Source organism: Crassostrea angulata, chromosome 1 (assembly GCF_025612915.1).
Source record: "Crassostrea angulata isolate pt1a10 chromosome 1, ASM2561291v2, whole genome shotgun sequence".
NCBI lineage: Eukaryota > Metazoa > Mollusca > Bivalvia > Ostreida > Ostreidae > Magallana > Magallana angulata.
This window is the reverse complement of record NC_069111.1, coordinates 51,408,853-51,432,671: the sequence shown is the minus strand read 5'-3', so window position 1 is coordinate 51,432,671 and position 23,819 is coordinate 51,408,853. Positions and strand designations below refer to the sequence as shown.

Here is a 23,819-nt window from a genome sequence, read left to right as displayed (position 1 = left end):
AGTTTTTTTCGTTGTCAGGAAAGAAGCATGATCCACGTCTAATCAGTTACCATGTAAAGGTATGACAAATAAATAAAACATCATCCCGTGAAATAAAATGAAGCGGTTCTCAGTATGTCAAAACTTCTTCGAGGCTGGATAAGTAACTCATAACTACTTTTATCCTTTTGTGACTCTTTACACTAACATATTAAAGCAAGACCTTTTTACACTTAGCAAGATTGAATCCCTATCGTGCATTCTCTTGTCCCGCTTGGTCAATGACTTAAGGATGCAATGATAAATCACATCTAAGCGAGGAGAATCATGTAGTGACATTCGGGTCTGTTTACTTTGGGAACTTTTTATCTCGAAAAATGTTTACAAAAATTTAACCTTGTCACGTTTTAATTGTCGTTCAACATGTTTGCGTTAAAGGATTATCACCTTGTTGATAAATCCTATTGATTCTGATAGGTGCGTGGTGTGAAAATGACAAAAGGTTGTGAACAGATGAAGTTTTATATGAAGCTTCAAGGCACTCTGGACAACAAGGAGTAAAAAACAACAATACTAGTTTATTCTAACTGACCAAATGACAGAACGTTAATTGTTATTAAAAAAAAACCACTTTGACTCATCTAGATTTTCCTTGAGTAATATAATACAATGAACACGTTGTAAAGAGTGACCCAGACTATTATAAGGGCTGTTCAGAGAACGAAACTTATTCATAATGGAAAAACCGTGTTATTTTTCACGCAAAGACGCTCAACAATTCACAAGTTAGTTTTCCCCTCATTTGAAGGTTCAAAGTCCGCGCACATTTTAAAATTAAAATTCCAGATCAAACGCTTTTCCCATGCCTGTCACCAACTTATATCGTCGGCCAACCAGCATGGAGCATTTGTACTTGATTTTGAATTGCAGTTGCATCGTCTCCCCCAGGACATTATCCCCAGTTTGTCCGAATCTGTGACGTGTTGCACAGCTAACTTAGGGTTAGAACCTCGAAAGGTAAAACCACGATCATCGGCTGATAAAAAGTTTCAGCAGCGCTTAGTCACAGTAAACATTGTTACGTATGCTACAGTCAGGACTGCCTTTCTTTAAAAGATTGCGCAACATTCCAGTAGTAGTCGAGGATCAGTGAGCTTTTTGAATCAGGGTGCGCGTGTTTACCTGTTCCGCGTGAGTGACCGAGCGTTGTTATTGGTGGATATTGGTCAGTATCAACGAGAGCTTCAGATATGATACAAGTATATTTTGGAGACAGTTCCCAGACATAGAGATACGGTTTCTCTTTTCCTTAATAACTCTACAGTGATATTTCTCCCTTTTGTGATGGGAGATATAGGGACGTTTGGTGTAGTTTTAATTGGTCTGTGTTTTCTGGTTTCCTCTGCAGAAGGAGCCAAAAGACCACCACACATACTCTATATCGTTGCGGACGACTTAGGTAGGTACAATTGCACGAAGACGTTTAAATCGGAATCATTCATGACTTTTGTTAAATTTTGGATCCCTAATATATATTCAGTGTACTTTTGTGATGCAGAGATAGATGTCTTTTGTTATTCTGAGAACTTAGAAGTTCTAAAGCACACTGTTAGTCTTCATCATCTGGCTTTGGCTGTCCAGTCAAAATTAACTAAACCTGACAGTATTAATCTTATAGAACTAGGGTTTACATATTCTTTGGGATCTTATCAGTGTTATTTTTCACAGGTATATCTATCATTACTTACAAACGATAATCCCCCGACTGAAAAGAAAATACTGACAAGTACCAGATAAATAGGGTCGTATACTCTAGCGGGGTAAAGAATAACACGTGACCTTAATGCACTTGCGCTCACATGCAAAGAAATGACTTTTGTGATGGAAAAAAGGAGAGGATCTAGGTGACCCTTGTTTTTATAACTGTATCTCTTTATATATGAATTACATGTACACATCGGACATAGTTTTTATTCATTTAAAATACAAATCTGCTGATAGCTAGTGCAAACTTGTCTGTTTATCAAATTAATCCATTAATCTAGACTCCTAACTAGAAACATTTTAAAACATAATTAGTCGCTTCATTAGTTAAAGTACACATGTATATTTTTTTTGTGCATGTACATGTATTTTTTAATTACACATCAAGACATGTTTACGAAAAAACGGACCCCCATGGTTTCTGTATCCATCGTTTATATGTAGTAAACACTGTTTACATTTCATTTTACGTTCATGTTCAACACACAATCCTTTTCTTATTGTAATGGAATCAAAATATCGTATGTTTTGCCTATTTCTCAACAAAAACATGAACCTGGGAGGGCTGGGTTTATTATTAAATTTCTGATGTAGTGATTTCTGCGTAAGCGGGGTCAATACACGATGAAGGATTACCCCAAACATGTAAATCACGTAACCAGTATAAACTAGTAGACGCCGCTGACATAAACAAGATCGTGGAAGAAGTGGGGGGGGGGGGGGGGAAATCACATTCTTTGAGGAACATCGTACGATACATTAACCCACAGTTACCATTGACCCATCAAATAACGACCTATTTTCTTCAGACTTGAACAACATTTGTTGATTAAAGAGCAGTGGTAGCCAGATTTATGGACTAACCAGATTCGGTGGGAGGGTCTTGATCGTCAGAGTAATAGCTCAGTGTTACTCGCGACCCCTTTTTGAGTTATAATCTAGGTCAGCAGGTGTACCGAATCATTGCTCCTTGGTATGTGATCCTATGTTGGAGTAATGTGGTAAACTGCAGTTTGGTATAGATGTCTGCTAGATTATATTTCTCTTCTGGTTATGATTGTTGTAAATGAACTTAACAAAAAATCTTGTTCGTCGCTGGGGGGGGGGGGGGGGGCATATTGTATAAGATTTGGGAAAAACAACTTACAGTAAGTAAAAAGCTTGATCAATGATATAATCAATCGATAGCCGAACAATAAATCCCTCCCAGCGGAAATGTTCCCAAAACTTAAGCTTTCCTAAGAATTTATGGACTTAAGGTAAACTAAGGGCACATTTAAAATATCTTAGGAACATTAAAGTTAGAAACTTTAACCTACTAACATGATTCTTGTTCTTTATTTTTATTTATGTTCATTTAACACTGAAGAGAATTTTTTAGCGAAAAACTTAACAATCTTTTTACATGATATACAGCAATCTCTCAAACGGTGCACTTATTGCTTATAGATTTATTGATTATCGTTGATCTCATGTATTTACTGTGTAAGTCAATCCATTGAGCGTTATCTCTGGACAGGTTGGAATGATGTTGGGTGGCACAATCCGGACATCAAGACACCAAATCTGGACAGAATGGCGGGGGAAGGGGTGATTCTGAACTCCTCCTATGTACACCCTATTTGTACACCGTAAGTCAGAAGCTGATGATTTAAACACTTTTACTCAAACTTTAAGAATAAACGAAGCACTGAACTCGACATGATTAACATAATCTGAGGCTGTATTGTCTGAGGCTGTATTGCGCTTGCTTTATGCATGTCAGATTCTTTTTTTTTAGGTCACGGAACAGTTTTTTGACCGGTGTATACCCTTTCCGAGTGGGCTTATCAGTAAGTTTGATCGTCAAATTAGCAAATATTTTGTCAATGTCCTAACATGGCGCTAGTGTGAAGATCTTTTCAAACATCTCAAATAGAGTGTCAGGAGATTATAAGATTTTAAAAACAGTCGGTCAAAGATCAAGAAATGCTTTTTTTTTTTACAAAAAGCATCTGTAAAATAAAAGAAAATAAACGTTACGTTTCTTAGCGAGATGAGATTATATTGACATCAGCAACTTCTACCAAAAACCAGGTTATTTATTAGTTATCAATAAAAAATATTGTTCAGAAAATGATGAATATACAAGACAGAGTCAAACAGTCATGCAGTAGATGCATGCTTTTCGTGTAATCGTTTTGAGATTAACTGCGAAGTGGCACGTTGATGAGTCTCTGATATTTTTTTTTACAGGGCACTGCGATCACTCCGCACCAAGCAAGGTTTATGTCACTCAAAACTCCAACTCTTCCAGAGAAACTGAAGAAGCTTGGTTACTCGACCCATATGATCGGAAAGTATGTAACTTTATGGAGAGAAGACGTTCGCACTTCCTTACTCTATTTTCGCAATAACTTTATTTTGAGATATAATGATGATATACGTTATACTTTCGCAATTAGATAGAATTCGCTGCAAAAATAAGTCGCAGAAACAAAGGGATCGTGTACTTCAATCGCAATTTTTTTATCGCTCGATTGTGAAAAAAATTCATGGAAAAAGATTTATTAATATATGGAAAACTTTCCAGGAGTTTTTCTTTTGAAAATGTTCATATTTGTATAAAATTTGTTGATTTTAATTTTCAATTGATAAAATATTTAATTTTCATAATGCAATGTGTAATTTTTTTTCTTTTCAATTGGAAAAATTTTAGTTTATAAAAAAAAGTAGTAAGAAATTTATACGGCGTTTGCAGGTGGCACCTTGGTTTTTGTAACGAGAGGTACACGCCAACACGCCGTGGCTTCGACTCCTTCCTGGGTTTCTACACGGGAACTCAAGACTACTACAAACACACCACAGGTCAGAACCTGTCCATTTAATCTGTTAATCGATCAATCTTTTACAACGTTTTAAACGGGAATTTTTTACGTACAGTCCTGTCATGTTGTAAATTTTGAATTTACCGGGTGGTAGTAAATACAAAATTTACAACATGACAAAATTTTGGACTTACTGCCACCTGGTAGTTTTAAAATTTACAACATGACAGTCGGATTACACTGTTTAAAAATACTCAATCCATGATACTTTTTCTATTGCAGCGAAAGGTTACGACTTCCGGTTTAACCAAACCGTGTTCTACCCCCCAAAGAAGCAGTACTCCACCGTAAGATGCATGGGTGTCAATTTTATGTAACAATGTTTATTATGTTACAACAGTGTTTGCATTGCAAGCAAATTGTCTAGACATGAGCATCTTTGAAGTGTTTGGAGTATAATTCTCTCTCCCTCTTTCTCTCTCTCTCTCTCTCTCTCTCTCTCTCTCTCTCTCATAATGAATTGATGTATTTATTAATGACTTATTTATAATTGATAATGTTCTTGTTTATCTGTTTCCTGTAGATTACACTGGAGTAAAAAAACCTTTAAGTAAAATATCTTATTTTCTCATAAAATCTCTGTTAAGGTAGTCACATTTTCCAGATTTTTTTTGTCTGAGAATGTCAGGCTTTAAGGATTAGATCCAGTCGTAAAATAGTTTCTTGAAATCTGTTTCACATCAATGTTACGTTCAAATTTAACATTTCTATTACACAAAGTTTGAGGTGATACCTCTCCGCTGCGGTTTGACCTTTATATTAAGAGCTTTGAGATAGCAGTCAACGCACCATTTCTATCAAGGAGATACTGTCTTTTTTGTCTGTAAGCTCGCTGTGAGCAGAATGTACATTTCGGTTTCAATCAAATCAATTCTAAGTCTCCAGTTTCCCATGTTCTAAATTTCTTTGGCGCTTGACCTAATTCAAATGTATTAATAGATGCGTTTAATAAAGCCCATTCCATTTCTTTTCTTTTTTTTCAGAAAACCTATGCCAAACGAGCAGTGGACATCATAACGGAACACAAAAGGAAGAAGAATCCTCTGTTTTTATACCTCGCCTTCCAATCAGTGCACACGCCATTACAGGTTAGCCCCACCCATTCTCTTACACACCATTAATCCAGATAATCCCAAAATAATCTCAAACATTAATTAGCATCTTTGAAGATGGAACTAAAAAGACCTAAGCGATATATCGCTGAAACGGATTTATATTTCATTTTTTCTCTTATTTTTTCTCTAGGTTCCTAAAAAGTATGAAAAACAGTACAACAACATTAAAAACAAAGACCGACGGGTTTATTCTGGTATGTATATCATCATTTAAGCTCTCGATCAGATTAGCATAATTAATGAACTCGTTTCTTTTTGGTGTCTTGAGATAAGTAGATTTGTCATTAAATAAAATTTCGATGCATGATAAAGGTAATGTATAAAACGTCATCGTCAGAGTACTCCCTTTACTCATAACTCTATTATGACACGTCTTTATTCTTTAACCACGCGTGATCACGTATTTTAAGCGTCAACTACGAGTATCACGTAGTAACACGTTTCACTATTAATCTACGGGTAAACACGCCTTTAACTCGTCATCTACCGTGACCTGGCTGATCACGTCTTGTACTCGTCAGTCACGGATGACCACATCTTCAACTGTTACTCGTCACCCACGGGTGATCACCTCTTTTACTAATCACCCGCCGTGGCCACAGGTGATCACGTTCTACCGCCGTGGCCACAGGTGATCACGTTCTACCCGAGGATATCCGAATTTGAAAATCAAAATATGAAAAGAAAAAACGATGAGGAGAGTTAAAACATATATATTTACATATAATTATAATCCTTTATAATCCTGTATAGCTTACAAGTAATAAGATATATCAGTACCATAGAGGTTCGTTGTTACTACGGTCTTTGTCTTTTAAACAAGAACGATAATTTGCGGTCGGAAAGGGCACATTACACTTCACATGCTACCATGAGCAGTAAATATTCCTTTTTCTCCTATGGTATATTTTTAAAAAAATATCTGATAATTAAAATTGCCCATTTTAAATTTTCATGAGGTAGGACAATGTAAAAGCATTATCTGGTTATAAACTCGTAAAATACTTTTCACTATAGTCTGCCAAATGTTAATTACTGCCTTCTTCACTTTTTGACGAATTTTAATGAAAAAACACACATACCTGTCAAATCGATTTATTAAAGGGAAAAAATCCAAGATTTCTTCATTGACACTTCATCTATTTTTATTCGAAAAAGTAAACATGAACTAAAACAAATTTCTTACAAAGATTTATAATCTGGACTTTTTCATTCTGGTGGGTAAACGTAGTTTGGGCACAAAGGTATTTATGTTTATCGAAATATTGGGCAAAAAGTGATGGAAACAGAAACTTGGGACATGCAAGTAGTATAGTTGACGCTTTTACCTTACCGACAACGAAATTGCAAAAATAGTAAAGATATGATTTATTCAGTACGTCACAAAATAAAGACCCAACCATTCTTTCTTAATTCTGTTCGACCGCTCTTTTTTATGTGTGTAGGTATGGTAACGGCCATGGACGATGCCATTGGAGCTGTAATGGCGGCCTTCCGGAAACACAAGTTCATGGGAAATCTCATTGTGGTGTTCACTACAGATGTAAGTTGCATGAATGCTCTTTGTAGCACGACCACTTCCTTATCTCTGATGCATGTGCTGTTTTGTGGGTAACTTTGGTATGACCTTAGAGTGCAAACTTCTTAACATTACTTCATTATACATTTAGTTGAACTTTATCCTGTTATCTTTGTTTGAGTTAAATGTTTCGAGCTTCAAATACAATTTGCTTCTACTATTAATACGTATTGTTTTAACAGTCAGATTTGTTTTTATAGAATGGCGGAGCAGCTCACATCGTTGGGAACAACTTTCCGTTGCGCGGCTCCAAGACCACTGTGTGGGAGGGGGGAACCAGGGCGGTGTCCTTTGTCTACAGCAAAAACCTACTGAAGAAGGCGGGATATACTCACGAGGGGTATTTATAAAGGAATTATCCCGATTTTCTCGGTCTTTGATTGACTTTAGTAAAGCATCAATGTTTTCATTGTGTCCTAAACTGTATGTGATTTTATTTGCAGCTTGTTCCACGCTACCGACTGGTTTCCTACTATTCTTGCAGTAGCTGGGGGCAAACCAAAACAGGGTAATGGACCCATCTCATTTGAATAATTTTGTAGAAGAGCCTGGACTTTGGGTAGTTGTGTCAAACAGCAATGTGACGTAGGCCTGTCTATTCATTGCTGGCCACACAGCCATTGCTCTTTGAAATCAACAAGATTTGTCTGGTCTTTAATTTAAGCTTAGAGTACTCAATTTATGCATACTTTTCAACTTTTTTAAAATCAACAATATGGTCTCAAAGTGTTATGAACTATGAAATTCAGATGTAAGAGTTGTCACAGTGTCTTCGTTAATCAATATTGAATGTATATGGAATGTATATGAAATGTTAACAGAAAAGCAGCTGGACGGTGTTAATCAGTGGCCGATGATTCGATCTGGTAAACCGTCCAGGAGGACTGAGTTTGTGTACGAAATAGACAAGTCCAGACCGGTGTCCGCAATCAGGTAATAACCCGTATGCAAACGCCGAAAGCAAGTAAATGAACATTTACATTGGATGTAATTCCTTTCAATAAACATGAAACATGAAATAACGAATAAATAATGAAAACACTTGTGTTTTTTCATACATTTCACTAGTCTCAACAGATGGTTCTGTCTGTTTATGAAACACCTATGCAATATCATTTATGAACCTGAGTATATATGAGTTGTGATCTCTGACTGTTCTCATCAATGCATTGTGGACTGTCTGTCGTGAGTCTTATTGATTTCGTGTCTTTGTTGTTCTCTTAGAATGGGTAAATACAAGCTAATTGTGGGGAACCCAGGGGATTACAACAACTGGTACAGAATCGCTAGGTCTAACAGCTTCTGTCCAATCTATGACGAAAACGAGACCGGAAGTGACGAGGATATATTTATATACGAGTCACTGAACAACATTGTCAGAAATGCAAAAGGTACTTGAACAAATATACATGTATATGTGAAATAAATTTTTTATGAACTTGAGCAATGCCTTTGATAACCATTAATTGTTGTACTTAGTATATCCAGTAAAAGCAGTTCGTGTCCATACCGGAATCGTCAAGGGTTATAATTATTGTCTTATTTAGGCTATGTAAAATGGTTATCATCCAAACTTCCCGGATACAGAATGGTGAGAAAATGGCACAGATATAGACAACTGGAACGGTGTAGAAAGTTAAAGAAAAGGGATAAGGCGAAGTGGCGCTTCCCCAGATATCTGCTGTACGATTTAGAAGGTAAACGTATTTTAGTGACAAATATGAGAAACAGTTCCAAAGACGTTGTTGTAACCCTTTTGAAATATAGAAATTTGGTATTTTATTCAAACATTTCAACTGCCACTATGATTTTCATTAGAAATGAATTGTAATTATTAATGGAACTTGTTTACAAAAGTTACATAGTCAAGATTAATGCTATTTAATAAAATTCTTTAATAGGCCTTAAGTAAAGTTGAACTAATGTCACAAATATTTTTAATATTTTACAAAATATCTCATAAGTGATGATATCAATGAATGTCCTATACTCAGTTCACATTTCTGTCAAGCTTTTAAATTTCATAGAAATACCCGAGAGTTCAAATTTTGAAATATGTTCATTCACATAAACAAAAAAGTGCCAGATTTCTGATTTGTACCGGCACTTATGTCTTGGTTTGTAACGCCCCTTATGTCTTGGTTTCTTACGCCCCCCCCCCCCCCATATCTTGGTTTGTAACGCCCCTTATGTCTTGGTTTCTTACGCCCCCCCCATATCTTGGTTTGTAACGCCCCTTATGTCTTGGTTTCTTACGCCCCCCCTCCCATATCTTGGTTTGTAATGCCCCCATATGTTAGTTTGAGACGCCCCCTTTATCTTGGTTTGTAACGTCCCCTATGTTTTGGTTTGTAACGTCCCCTATGTTTTGGTTTGTAACGTCCCCTATGTCTTGGTTTGTAACGTCCCCTATGTCTTGGTTTTTAATGCCCCCTATGTCCTGGTTTGTAACGCCCCCTATGTCTTGGTTTGTAACGCCCCCTATGTTTTGGTTTGTAACGCCCCCATGTCTTGGTTTGTAACGCCCCCTATGTTTTGGTTTGTAACGCCGCCTATGTTTTGGTTGTAACGCCCTCTATATCTTGGTTTGTAGCGCCCCAACATCTTGGTTTGTAACGCCCCCTATGTCTCGGATTGTAACGCCACCTATGTTTTGGGATGTAACGCCAATATGTCTTGGTTTGTAACGCCCCCTATGTTTTGGTTTTTAACGCCCCCTATGTGTTGGTTTGAAACGCCCCTATGTCTTGGTTTGTAACGCCCCTTTGTCTTGGTTTGGAACGCCCCCTATGTCTTGGTTTGTAACGCCCCCTATGTTTTGGTTTGTAACGCCCCTATGTCTGGGGTTTTAATGCCCCCTTTGTCTTGAATTGAAATGCCATCTATGTCTTGAATTGTAATGCCCCCTATATTTTGGTTTGCAATGCCCCCTGTGTCTTGGTACGTAACGCCCCCTATGATTTGGTTTGTAATGCACCGATGTCTTGGCTTGTAAAGTTACCTGTGTGTTGGTTTGAAACGCCCCCTGTATCTTGTTAGGTTAAGAAAAAAATATGAGGGGATTTTGCTATGGAAACAACATAGTAAATAACACTTGTAATGACGTTGGAAAAAATTATGCAAGATGTTCAAAAAACTTTCAGACTGATTAAATAGGTCAAATTTTTCCATCCGCTTAAGAATTTTGTTTTCATTTTCGTTATTTTTTCTTGGTAAAAATTAGGCCTGTCTAGAAAGAAATCTTGGACTTTTTCCTTCAGTAGACTTCAAATCTCTCGCTGAAAAATAATCGAAAAAACGGACGGAATCATGGGAAAAGGAACTTCGGTGTTTGGTTGAAAGATTTATATCATTATTATATCATATTTTTCAGCTGATCCTTCAGAAAGAAAGAACATAGCTGGTTACAAGCCAGTGTTAGTGAGGAAAATGAAGGCACGCTTAGAACATTATCAGAGGAAAACTAAATATGTGGCTAAACAGAGTAAAAGGAGAGTGGCAGCAGCGGATCCAAAGCACCATCATGGCGTTTGGACGCCGGGGTGGTGCACATGAGATTTCATGTGCACTGTTCCTGTATTATGTTATACTTTTAGTCCATAGATAAGATGCTTCCGGGGACTAGTAACGCTTGTGTATACCGGTGTTTGTAGTGGCGTAGTAAGAACTATTTTTGTAAACTAGTTATAATTATAGAACTGTGAACAACAGTTAATGTGTTACCAAATAAACGAACTGTTTGCTTTACGAACCGAAAAGATTGCAACGAAGGTTTACTTCACTGGCAACTGGTGTTGACTATTTTTCTCATAATAAAAAATATTTACCCTTTACCTAACAGTATATTTTTTTCGGTAAAGGATATATATTTTTTCATTATGAGAAAATATATAACGGCGTATTGAGCCTGTGGTTTACTTCAATTTTTTGGTAATTATATATCGTATATTAATTTTATCGAATATGAAGAATAGTGTAGTTTTATCATCATCACTTGCCCTAGTTTGCTTACTGTGACCAATAATGTTCGACATTGACCTGCAAAAGTTTTTATATAATTATAAGGAAAGAAAGGAAGTATTCAATTACAAATTGTTTGTCAACATCATTTGCAATCGCTATTCACGTTTGTTGAAGACCTGACTGTGCAATGAAGTTTATTTATTTTCTGGGAATTGTATGACTTGGTAGGCTTTCAAATAGGATGTTTTTACGAATTTTGTTTAACTATTAAAATTACAAGTATATTTTTTTCTTTTTTAAGAGTCACAAAAATGACAAACTAGGTCATTTTTTATGCTTGAATGTCAAATGCCAGGTCAAAAGAGGTAAGATCAGGTTACACAGAGTATCTTGTGTTGTACCGAAAGTTAGTGCCATGTTTATATTTACGAATTATATGCTGTAAAGAAATACCAAAATGACTGTGAAAGAAAACAAAAGTTAAATAAAAATCCTCCTAAATTAACACAGACTAGTACATGTATGTAAAGAAAATATTCTACTGCTTCTGCTGCATGTCTGAATCTCGCTTGCAACTCGAAGGGTGACATTATTTAAGTTTTGGTGAAGCATATAATAATTTGCAAGCATTGAATAATTTATTTTTGTGGGTTTGTGAGGTGAGCAAAAAAACTGAGTAACGCAAACTAAAACTGATTTCAGAATCAAAAGAGCAGTAACTCGTATCGTGGAAAAGCTATTGATCGTCAGTCTACAATCCTAAGGTAGATAAGGAAACACAAACAAATATTTTTTTATTTCAGCAAGTTTTGAATACAATTAAAACAAATGATAACTATGCATAATCACAACATAATAAGGGAATTTTCATTTGTAGACATAATGCAGTGTAATTTTCATGTGTAGACATATGCAGTGTAATTTTCAAAAGACTAAAATATTCCCTTCGCTGGTATATCGAAACAAATAGTAAACAGAACAAAAACAATTCAAATATTAGTTTTTATTTCAACAATACATGCATACCAAAATAACAAATGAATGACTGTGTGTATCTACAACATGAATTTATGGAAATTTTCATTCCTTAACGTAATGCACTATAATATTTAGAAGTCGAAAATATTCTCATTGCTGCTCTGTTGACAGTAAATCTGCATGGTAAACAATTAACTATAATCCATCCCCGATAATATTTTGTCATCTTTCACTACCGTCCTCTCTGGCGTTCTAGCTCCAGAGATGGATCTTGTCCAGGCGTAGCTGTATTTGTTCAAATTGTCCACCTGTTTTATCTGTCTCTTCTTGATGTCAGCTTTACGAACAAACACTCGACATCCTTGACTAAGGACTCGCTTGATTTGTCTGCAGTGAATGTAGTGTCGCCTCCTACCTCCCGGAAACAGGTGGTGACACCACTTGGAGTCATTCAGATCTGCAGCTGTCACTGTTCCGTACATCACATGAAGTTTGCCTCTTGGATGAGTTTGCACGGACACTTCGTATACTTTCAGATCTGAAGAACACGGGAACAGCGTTTTTCTGCTGTATCCATTCATTCGGTACATTTTGCGCCATTTACGTGTGTCGTCAGGTTTTTCTGGACTGTATGCCAGTTTCCACGGTGTCCATTTTAGTTTCCTTAGGTTGAATTTTGTTCCTGGTTCGTTTTCACGTGGAAATGCGTTCATTTTTGATTTCTGGAAACGATGTTAAAATTATTAAATTAATAATTTGCATTCTATTGGCCATAAATAAACACCAATATAATTAGTAAAACAGCGTGTAACGTACCTTTTTAGGAGTTTGTCGAAGCTTTCTTGGTTTTGTAATTTTCCTATGACTGACAGGTGAAGGTAAAAAGCTATTTACAGGTGTCATTGGCAGCGGTGAGTGAAGTGCCGGAATCTCGGGTGTTGCACTTCTTGGACCTGACATGATATTGCTACTTCCGTCGCTGCTGAACGAGCTGGAGCGAGATGGCATTGACGCTGCATGGTCCAGCTTGGATGTCCCACTCTTGCAACTCCGATTGGAGTCTTCGCGGCGGAGGGTGGCAAACATTTTGTTTAAATCTTGATGGAGACCCGATGGTCCTTGGCGAGCAGCGACCTCAGCTTCGTAATTCTACAGAAACAAAATCAACGTTTTATTCTGATTTATTTATGCTCTTATATTTATAAGGCTTTTTGCAAAGGTATACCGGTATTTTGGTTTTAATTTGTTGCATTAACATGCCATTAATAAGTCATTATCTCTTTCTCGGTAACAAATGGCCATGATGAAGTCACAGATATTTGAAAAGTTTGCCAGTCTTAAGTAGTGACCTCCAGTTTCTTCAGCCATGGTTCTGTAGAAATCCTCCACTCCATCGTTATTCATGGCTTGGACAGCGTAGATTTTTATTCCCTACAAAAGACCAAGGAATTGTTTACAACAGTTGAATGTTTAAAAGATTGACGAAAAATTCTTCGAACCAGATTTTTAAAAATTCAAATTTAAACTTATCCTTTTGACAGGTTGGGAAAAAAGTAATATTTTCTGTTCTTACTTGCTTTGCAAGGAGTGACACTTCATCTCTCCAGTTGATTCTATCCACGTTCAGTTTGTAATCGGGTTCATGAGGGTTTGCGTCTCCTATCATGACCAGAACTTTGTTCGACACCGGTGCCCATGTGAACTCTTCATTCGCTTTTCTAAGAATGAGTTCGTAACACTCGTCCTGGTCTCCACCCCCCGTTCCTTCAACCTCGCCCACGAACTGACTCAGTTCAGCCACATTCTGTGTAAAGTCGATGTGCTTTTCCAAGTAAAAGACCTCTTCGTCACAATAGTCCCCATGAGCTATCACTCCTATTCTAATGCCCGGGATATCCGCCTGAAGTCTCTGTATCATTTCACTTAACCGACCTTTGACCTCTTCTAATATGTATGACATTGACCCAGTGGTGTCAAATGAAAACAAGATGTCCATGGCACCACCCGGTGGCATCCTGAATCCTGGCATTAATGACATGTCAATCTGTAGAAAGGAAAATATGAAACATGTAGATACAATTTCTGTTTCGTTACTTACTGTTCGTTATTACTTTCATTTTTACAGCATTTACCTTTTTCAGATGTGTTCCCTTTTCAGTGTTAAAGATGTTTCTATTGTAGATGCAAATAGGAAAATATAATAGCTGTGGCAGAATGCTGCATATTTATACCGCCTGACCCAATCTAGACTGCCGATTAATATATAAACTGACGATTAGTGCAGACTGGTGATTTAACATTTTAATGTATGCATGGGGAAATTTCTCTTTTATACAAATCATATATTTTAAATTTGATGATTGTTAAAATAGTCATTGACAAAACAAAACTATTTAAAGAATGTTTAGCTTAGCAACCTCTTGGCAATAAAAATGTTTCGATTTATTAATTTGAAACAGGACATAACGCGGCATATATCAGATGTTGAATAGTTGGTCTTAACTCTAAAGTAAAAGTCGAACTGGAATATAAAATAGTAAAATCTCCTATTTATAAAAGAGATAACAGATTAAATTTAACGTGCTGTTCAAACACTTTACGAAAAACGAATTTTCTATCGTTTGTCTAAATATTCAAAAAGGTAAGCATGTTAATTCTTTTATTATAACAAGGTTTAACCGTTTCAACAAGGATTTGTTTAATGTCGATCCCCATGTAAGGTTCTGTCCATCAGTCGTTTAATATGCTTTATCCCCTATGCCAGAAATGAAGATGGACAAACACCACAAAACAATGTTTGCTAATTTTACATTATCCAAGTCGTTAGTCGCATGGAATTTATAGTTCGAGTAGTATACCTTGAGATATCAAAATGGATGTATAAACATCATAACAGATAATGAATATTTTTCAAACACATACAATCATTGATGAAAAAATGCTTTGAACAATTAAATAATGTTGCAACAATTCCAACCGGACTCGAACATCAATAGTGACCCATCGCTGGCTTAACTTCAAACTACTAGAAACTAAGCCACGATGTTGGACTTCGAAACATTGGAAAACGAAAGAAAACAAAATGAAATTTGGCTAATTTCATTAAATAGAAATGCCCCATGCTCAGAACTCGAAACATGGAAATAACTATGAATCGTTAGTCTACAGCCTCGAAACAAATAGTATACGAAACGCAAACAAAATGGTAACTTTTATTTCAATAATATATATATACAATAATAACAAATAAATGACTAGTTGTATTTATAATATGAATTTATGGAAATTTTCATTCCTTAACGTACTGCACTGTAAACATTTATATGTCGAAAATATTCTCATTGCTGCTCTGTTGACAGTAAATCTGCATGGTGAACTTTGACAATTAACTATAATCCATCCCCGATAATATTTTGTCATCTTTCACTACCGTCCTCTCTGGCGTTCTAGCTCCAGAGATGGATCTTGTCCAGGCGTAGCTGTATTTGCTCAAATTGTCCACTTGTTTTATCTGTCTCTTCTTGATGTCAGCTTTACGAACAAACACTCGACATCCTTGACTAAGGACTCGCTTGATTTGTCTGCAGTGAATGTAGCGTCGCCTCCTACTTCCCGGAAACAGGTGGTGACTCCACTTGGAGTCATTCAGATCTGCAGCTGTCACTCTTGCGTACATCACATGAAGTTTGCCTCTTGGATGAGTTTGCACGGACAATTCGTATACTTTTAGATCTGAAGAACACGGGAACAGCGTTTTCCTGTTGTATCCATTCATTCGGTACATTTTGCGCCATTTACGTGTGTCGTCAGGTTTTTCTGGACTGTATGCTAGTTTCCATGGTGTCCATTTTAGTTTCCTCAGGTTGAATTTTGTTCCTGGTTCCTGTTCACGTGGAAATGCGTTCAAATTTGATTTCTGGAAACATTATTGAAATTATTAAATTAATAATTTGCATTCTATTGGCAATAAATAAACACCAATATAATTAGCTAAAACAGCCTGTAACGTACCTTTTTAGGAATTTGTCGAAGCTTTCTTGGTTTTACAATTTTCTTATGACTGACAGGTGAGGGTAAAAAGCTATTTAAAGGTGTCATTGGCAGCGGTGAGTGAAGTGCCGGAATCCCGGGTGTTGCACTTCTTGAGTTTGACATGTTTTTGATGCTACTTCCGTCGCTGCTGAACGAGCTGGATCGAGATGGAATTGATGCTGCATGGTCCAGCTTGGATGTCCCACTCTTGCAACTCCGATTGGAGTCTTCGCGGCGGAGGGTGGCAAACATTTTGTTTAAATCTTGATGGAGACCTGATGTTCCTTGGCGAGCAGCGACCTCAGCTTCGTAATTCTACAGAAGGAAAATCAAAATTTATTCAGATTTGTTTATATTTGTAAATGATTAGGCGTTTTGCACAGTTATATGTAGCATTGACATACCATAAATAGGTCATCATCTCTTTCTCGGTAACAAATGGCCATGATGAAGTCACAGATGTTGGAAAAGTTTTCCAGTCTTAAGTAGTGACCTCCAGTTTCTTTAGCCATTGTTACATAGAAATCCTCCACTCCATCGTTATTCATGGCTTGGACAGCGTAGATTTTTATTCCCTACAAAAGATCAAGGAATTGTTGACAACAAATGAATGTTTTAAAGGTTGACAAAAATCCTTCGAACCTGATTTTTTTTATTTTTTTTCAAACTTGAGATCTTTTGACATTTTTGGTGGAAATGTAGTTTCTGTTCTTACCTGCTTTGCAAGGAGTGACACTTCATCTCTCCAGTTGATTTTATCCACGTTCAGTTTGTAATCAGGTTCATGAGGGTTTGCGTCCCCTATCATGACCAGAACTTTGTTCGACACCGGTGCCCATGTGAATTCTTCATTCGCTTTTCTAAGAATGAGTTCGTAACACTCGTCCTGGTCCCCGCCTCCCGTTCCTTCAACTTCGCCCACGAACTGACACAGTTCAGCCACATTCTGTGTAAAGTCGATGTGCTTTTCCAAGTAAAAGACCTCTTCGTCACAATAGTCCCCGTGAGCTATCACTCCTATTCTAATGCCCGGGATATCGGCCTGAAGTCTCTGTATCATGTCACTTAACCGACCTTTGACCTCTTCTAATATGTATGACATTGACCCAGTGGTGTCGAATGAAAACAATATGTCCATGGCACCACCCGGTGGCATCCTGAATCCTGACATTGATGACATGTTTATCTGTAGAAAGGAAAATACGGAACCTGTATATTGAATATCCGTTTTATTTATTTGCATTTATTTGCTGTTGTTTAATAATTTTCATTTTTACTGGATTTACCTTTTTCAGATACGTTCCCCTTTTTAGTGTTAAAGATGGTTCTATAAGCTATTATATATTTTTTTTTATTTGCATCCACAGTGGCAGAATGCTGCATACTTATACCATCATTTAGAAGACTACTGATCCAATCTAGACTGCCGATTAATATATAGACTGATGATTAGTGCAGACTGGTGATTTAACATTTTAATTTATACCTGGGAAAAATTCTCTTTGATACATAAATTAAGACTTTTTACAAATAAACTACAAAATGCCTGCATCAGAGTACTTTTGGTATTTCAACACTTTTAAGATGATGTCCGTAAGCTATAACTGAATTTTACCTGATTAGTAATTTTTGTGAATTTATTTAATAACCTACTTTCATTTTCGATAAACCAGCCTAAAATAGCAAAAATGAGAGTAAGGTGGTATTTATTGGGGACTTTCCTAGAGTATACACAGAAGTTAAAAGTTTTAACTTTCCATAACGGGGTAACCAAGAACCCGGATTGACTAATTAACGTCATGGCGAAAAGTGTGTGACAAATTCATCGTGTAGCGCGGGCAAATACCCTGGATCGGCAATCTATGGTAAATTCAAAAATATCAATATATAAAATGGAACAATTTGTGGTGATTTTATTTTTGATTCAAAGAATTTTCCAAACGGGGTGCCCGGAAATGCGAATAGACTAATCAACGTCATTGCGGAAAGTGTAGGGCGAGTTAACTAGATATGCATACATTAGCGGTTTTGTTTTTATGTTATACCTTTTTATACCACGACAGATTTGTAGTAAACATTATAAATTAATTTGTAAAAAAAAACCGAGTGTGTTCGTCTATAATAATAATTAAAACGGGGAAGTTGAATAGCCCGGGGGGGGGGGGGGGCTCCCCAATTATTTTTTTTTTTTATTTTTATCAAAGCAGTCCTATATTATCTGGAATTTATGTAAAGTTGGGTTTTTTTTATTTCGGGATATCATCTAGTATATTTTAGATAATTGTTAAAAGATTCATTGACAAAACAAAACTTTTTAAAGAACCACTTAGGAATAAACATATGTTTTGATTTATTTTGAAACTGGAAATAACGCGGCATATTTCAGATTTCTAATACCTCTATGAGAGTTCGTCTTAACCCTAAAGTAAAAGTCGATCTGGAATATAGAATAATAAACCTACTATTTATACAAAAATAACAGATTCAATTTAACGCAATGTTGAAACATTTTACAAAAAAGTAATTATTTATCGTTTGTCTAAATTTTATTTTAAGAGATAAGCATGTTAAATCCCTTACTATAATAAGCCTGAGCTGTTGAACAATGATTTGTTTGTTCCCCCCATTTAAGGGTCTGTCCATCAGTAGTTTAACATGCTTTATCTACTAGGCCAGAAATGAAGATAGACAAACACCACAAAACAATTTGTTTGGTAATTTTATAAAAGTCCAAGTCGTTGGTCGTATGGAATCTATTGTTCGAGTAGTATACTTTGAGATATCAAAATGGATGGATAAACATAACTGATAATATATATTTTTCAAACACATACAATCATTAATGAACAAATTAACTGAATAATTAAATAACTAGACTTTGACCCGTGAGTGCACGGGTTGACATTGCATTTACGAAATAGAACTGATACATCGACACACGGTATATTGTTGACATTTGCGTAACCAAGCTAAAAGCCAACAATAATTCTGTTAATTTCACTACATTCTGCTTAGTTAGAATAATCTAACCGTGTCTCGGGACAGGCCTTCACCACAGTTAATATACCTCCCATATATCCGTAATGTAGCAGAAAATTGCAGAATCGCTCCGAAACGATTTAGGAGAAAATTAATGAGGTTGCATTGAAAATAACAGTCAAATTGTTCATAACAAACAATTTTGAGGCTGTAAATACCTTTCATCGAAAAGTTTTATTCTATTATTGCAGAATTAAACATTTTTTCAACGACGTTTTTTACTCGCTTCAAATTTACAAATCATGTTGATATTCGAAACTCTCGGGATTTTTTATAGTAAATGCACTGTGTCAGTTTTATCTCCCGTATTTTCTTTGATGAACAGGATATATAAAGTATAGAAATTTCCAATGAAAGTTGACATGCTTACATGCATTTGTATAATAGTTTCTGAGTTTATCCATGCAAATGTGATATTGTCGAAACACAAACTAAAGAGCCTCCCGTGATTTAGCGTGAATGTATTGCGCATGTGCAAGATTGTAAAATCCAAAAAAAAAAATTCAGATGATTTCCGGATTTTTTATAGCAATTTTCGTTGATTATTAATTGGCGAAGCTTGATTGAGAAAAGATAAAAACAAATTGGTAATCTTCAAGTACCAATGATGTTTAAAATATACAAAACAAAAGACAGTACTCTTCCTATCTATCGGTATTAAAGGCCAAAAATTCAAGTTTGTTATTTTAATATAGTAGTATAGATGTGGAAACAATTCCAACCGGACTCGAACATCAAAAGTTACACATCGCTGGATAAACTTTAAACTAACTAAGCCACGATGTTAGACATTAAAACTAGGGGGGGGGGGGCGGGGGGGGGGGGGGGAAGTTGGCTGATTTCATTGAATGGAAATGCCCCATGCTCAAAACTCGAAACATGGATAATTATGAATCGTTTATCTACAGCCTCGAAACAAGTAGTTAACAAAACACACAAAAATGTTAATTTTTATTTCAACAATAAATATATACAATAATAACAAATAAATATTTTCATGACTCTGTATTCACAACATCAATTTATGGAAATTTTCATTCCTTGACTTGCTGCACTGTAAACATTTAAATGTCGAAAATATTCTCATCGCTGCTCTGTTGACAGTAAATCTGCATGGTGAACAATTAACTATAATCCATCCCCGATAATATTTTGTCATCTTTCACTACCGTCCTCTCTGGCGTTCTAGCTCCAGAGATGGATCTTGTCCAGGCGTAGCTGTATTTGTTCAAATTGTCCACCTGTTTTATCTGTCTCTTCTTGATGTCAGCTTTACGAACAAACACTCGGCATCCTTGACTAAGGACTCGCTTGATTTGTCTGCAGTGAATGTAGCGTCGCCTCCTACTTCCCGGAAACAGGTGGTGACTCCACTTGGAGTCATTCAGATCTGCAGCTGTCACTCTTGCGTACATCACATGAAGTTTGCCTCTTGGATGAGTTTGCACGGACAATTCGTATACTTTTAGATCCGAAGAACACGGGAACAGCGTTTTCCTGTTGTATCCATTCATTCGGTACATTTTGCGCCATTTACGTGTGTCGTCAGGTTTTTCTGGACTGTATGCGAGTTTCCATGGTGTCCATTTTAGTTTCCTAAGGTTAAATTTTGTTCCTGGTTCCTTTTCACGTGGAAATGCGTTCATTTTTGATTTCTGGAAACATTATTGAAATTATTAAATTAATAATTTGCATTCTACTGGCAATAAATAAACACCAATATAATTAGCTGAAACAACGTGTAACGTACCTTTTTAGGAATTTGTCGAAGATTTCTTGGTTTTACAATTTTCTTATGACTGACAGGTGAGGGTAAAAAGCTATTTAAAGGTGTCATTGGCAGCGGTGAGTGAAATGTCGGAATCTCGGGTGTTTCACTTCTAGGGCAGGACATGTTGTTGATGTTACTTCCGTCGCTGCTGAACGAGCTGGAGCGAGATGGCATTGATGCTGCATGATCCAGCTTGGATGTCCCACTTTTGCAACTCCGATTGGAGTCTTCGCGGCGGAGGGTGGCAAACATTTTGTTTAAATCTTGAAGGTGACCCGATGGTCCTTGGCGAGCTGCGACCTCAGCCTCGTAATTCTACAGAAACAAAATCAACGTTTTATTCTGATTTATTTATGCTCTTATATTTATAAGGCTTTTTGTAAAGAAATACCGGTATTTTGGTTTTTATTTGTTGCATTAACATACCATGAATAAGTCGTCATCTCTTTCTCGGTAACAAATGGCCATAATGAAATCACAGATGTTAGAAAAGTTTTCTAGTCTTAGGTAGTGACCTCCAGTTTCTTTAGCCATTGTTACATAGAAATCCTCCACTCCATCGTTATTCATGGCTTGGACAGCGTAGATTTTTATTCCCTACAAAATAAAAGAGGAATTGTTGACAACAGTTGAATGTTTAAAAGATTGACGAAAAATTCTTCGAACCTGATTTTTTAAATTCAAATTTAAACTTATCCTTTTGACAGGTTAGGAAAAAAAGTGATATTTTCTGTTCTTACCTGCTTTGCAAGGAGTGACACTTCATCTCTCCAGTTGATTCTATCCACGTTCAGTTTGTAGTCAGGTTCATGAGGGTTTGCGTCCCCTATCATGACCAGAACTTTGTTCGACACCGGTGCCCATGTGAATTCTTCATTCGCTTTTCTAAGAATGAGTTCGTAACACTCGTCCTGGTCCCCGCCTCCCGTTCCTTCAACTTCGCCCACGAACTGACACAGTTCAGCCACATTCTGTGTAAAGTCGATGTGCTTTTCCAAGTAAAAGACCTCTTCGTCACAATAGTCCCCGTGAGCTATCACTCCTATTCTAATGCCTGGGATATCGGCCTGAAGTCTCTGTATCATGTCACTTAACCGACCTTTGACCTCTTCTAATATGTATGACATTGACCCAGTGGTGTCAAATGAAAACAAGATGTCCATGGCACCACCCGGTAGCATTCTGAGCCCTGGCGTTGATGACATGTTTATCTGTAGAAAGGAAAATAAGGAAAATATAGATAGAATTTCTATTTTTGTTCTTGTTTATCGATTACTTTATTTCATTTATACTGTATTTACCTTTTCTAAATGTGTTCCTCTTCTCAGTGTTAAATGTTTTTCTTTTACGGATGCAAGTAGGAAATGTAATAGCCGTGGAAAGTATGCTGCTTATTTATACATGTATCTTCTTTATAAGACTACTGATCCAATCTAGACTGCCGATTAATATGTAGACTAACAATTAGTGCAGACTGGTGATTTAACATTTTTGTGGTAAAGTGTTTTTAATATAATTGTCATATTTAATTGTAAGATCTGTCGACGAGATAAAACCCTTAGATATATATTTTGCTCAACAATAACCCTGGAATTGCTAATAAATATGACCATAAACAAATTTCTTATGAAGTTGGAACAACGCGGCATACATTTATATGTAGAGGGCCTTCATACTAGTATTATCAATCGACAATTTAAGGATCTTAAACGATCTTCTTAAGAAAAATAAAAGAATAAAATAAATGATTATTAAATAGTAAATTGTAAACTTTTTTTTTCTTTTGATAAAAAAATAAATAAAACCATCATCTTAGCAATATCCTGTCTTGGCAGCTTTATTTTTAATAAAAAAAAAATAGGTTCCCTTCATTGTACATGTAATCTGTTTTGCGGTTTTGGAGATATGTTGAACATTTGTTTGTTTGTTTTATATAGGGTTTTTAGGTCACCTGAGTAAACTCAGATGACCTATTGCTATCTGTTTTCGTCCGTCGAAGTGCGTTGTGCTTCGTCCGTCGTGCGTTAACAATTTTGCATTTTTAACTTCTTCGTAAAAACTACAAAGCTAATTGTTACCATCTTTTTTGTGTGAGGTATCTCTATGGTAAAAGGAATCTAAATTGTGAAATTCGTGGCTCTACCACCCCGGGGCGCCTCAGGTGTGGCCAAATTTGCAAAAATAAAAAAGCTAAATTTTCAAAACTCGTCTTCTCTACTCCCACACATTTAAGGGAAAATCTGGTTGCATGGTTATGATGTCCATGTAGCCCTCTACCAAAATTGCGAAATTCATGACCCCTGGGTCAGGGTTTCAGGCTCTAGGGTGGGGCCAATATGGCCATATAGTTAAAATGTATTAAATCTAATATACTAATCTTCTCTACTCCTATATATATGTGTTAAAAACTACCGGTAAATGCATGATTATGATGTCCATAAAGCCCTCTACGAAACCTGTGAAATTCACTACCCCTGTGTCAGGGGTTCAGGCTTTAGGGTGGGGCCAATATGGCCATATAGTTAAAATGTGTTAAATCTTCTTCTCTACGCCCATATATATTTGTTAAAAACTAAATGCCTGGTTATATGTCCATGAAGCCTGTACCAAAATTGAGAAATTCATGACCCCTGTGTGAGGGGTTCATGACATGGAGGGTGGGGGGGGGGGGGGGCAATTTGGCAATATAGTGTTAATGCATATAATGTTTATTTCTTCTTCTTTATTCTTAC

At 36.4% G+C, this 23,819-nt stretch overlaps 4 protein-coding genes across 4 annotated transcripts; 1 reads left to right on the top strand and 3 right to left on the bottom strand.

Annotated features, from left to right (window-relative positions):
* The first annotated feature begins 866 nt into the window (after positions 1–866).
* Positions 867–11,772, top strand: LOC128191295 (arylsulfatase I-like). The gene is made up of 15 exons (XM_052863379.1): positions 867–1,438; positions 3,263–3,374; positions 3,524–3,575; positions 3,979–4,082; positions 4,484–4,590; positions 4,833–4,897; positions 5,594–5,698; positions 5,856–5,919; positions 7,171–7,268; positions 7,505–7,644; positions 7,748–7,812; positions 8,126–8,237; positions 8,529–8,695; positions 8,852–9,001; positions 10,678–11,772. Exons 1-15 carry the CDS (start codon positions 1,324–1,326, stop codon positions 10,857–10,859), a joined length of 1,638 nt encoding a protein of 545 aa, XP_052719339.1. The 5' UTR covers positions 867–1,323; the 3' UTR covers positions 10,860–11,772.
* A 185-nt stretch (positions 11,773–11,957) lies between these two features.
* LOC128191286 (uncharacterized) lies at positions 11,958–14,422 on the bottom strand. The gene is made up of 5 exons (XM_052863371.1): positions 14,378–14,422; positions 13,819–14,289; positions 13,506–13,676; positions 13,062–13,394; positions 11,958–12,967 (listed from the first exon to the last, which is right to left on the bottom strand). The coding sequence occupies exons 2-5, from the start codon at positions 14,281–14,283 to the stop codon at positions 12,437–12,439; spliced, it is 1,500 nt and encodes a 499-aa protein (XP_052719331.1). The 5' UTR covers positions 14,284–14,289; positions 14,378–14,422; the 3' UTR covers positions 11,958–12,436.
* Positions 14,423–15,445: 1,023 nt separating this feature from the next.
* LOC128191277 (uncharacterized) lies at positions 15,446–18,078 on the bottom strand. Its single transcript, XM_052863363.1, has 5 exons — positions 17,564–18,078; positions 16,993–17,463; positions 16,682–16,852; positions 16,257–16,592; positions 15,446–16,161 (listed from the first exon to the last, which is right to left on the bottom strand). Exons 2-5 carry the CDS (start codon positions 17,455–17,457, stop codon positions 15,631–15,633), a joined length of 1,503 nt encoding a protein of 500 aa, XP_052719323.1. The 5' UTR covers positions 17,458–17,463; positions 17,564–18,078; the 3' UTR covers positions 15,446–15,630.
* Positions 18,079–20,279: 2,201 nt separating this feature from the next.
* LOC128190826 (uncharacterized) lies at positions 20,280–22,464 on the bottom strand. The gene is made up of 5 exons (XM_052863033.1): positions 22,389–22,464; positions 21,828–22,298; positions 21,514–21,684; positions 21,067–21,402; positions 20,280–20,971 (listed from the first exon to the last, which is right to left on the bottom strand). The coding sequence occupies exons 2-5, from the start codon at positions 22,290–22,292 to the stop codon at positions 20,441–20,443; spliced, it is 1,503 nt and encodes a 500-aa protein (XP_052718993.1). The 5' UTR covers positions 22,293–22,298; positions 22,389–22,464; the 3' UTR covers positions 20,280–20,440.
* Positions 22,465–23,819: the final 1,355 nt, after the last annotated feature.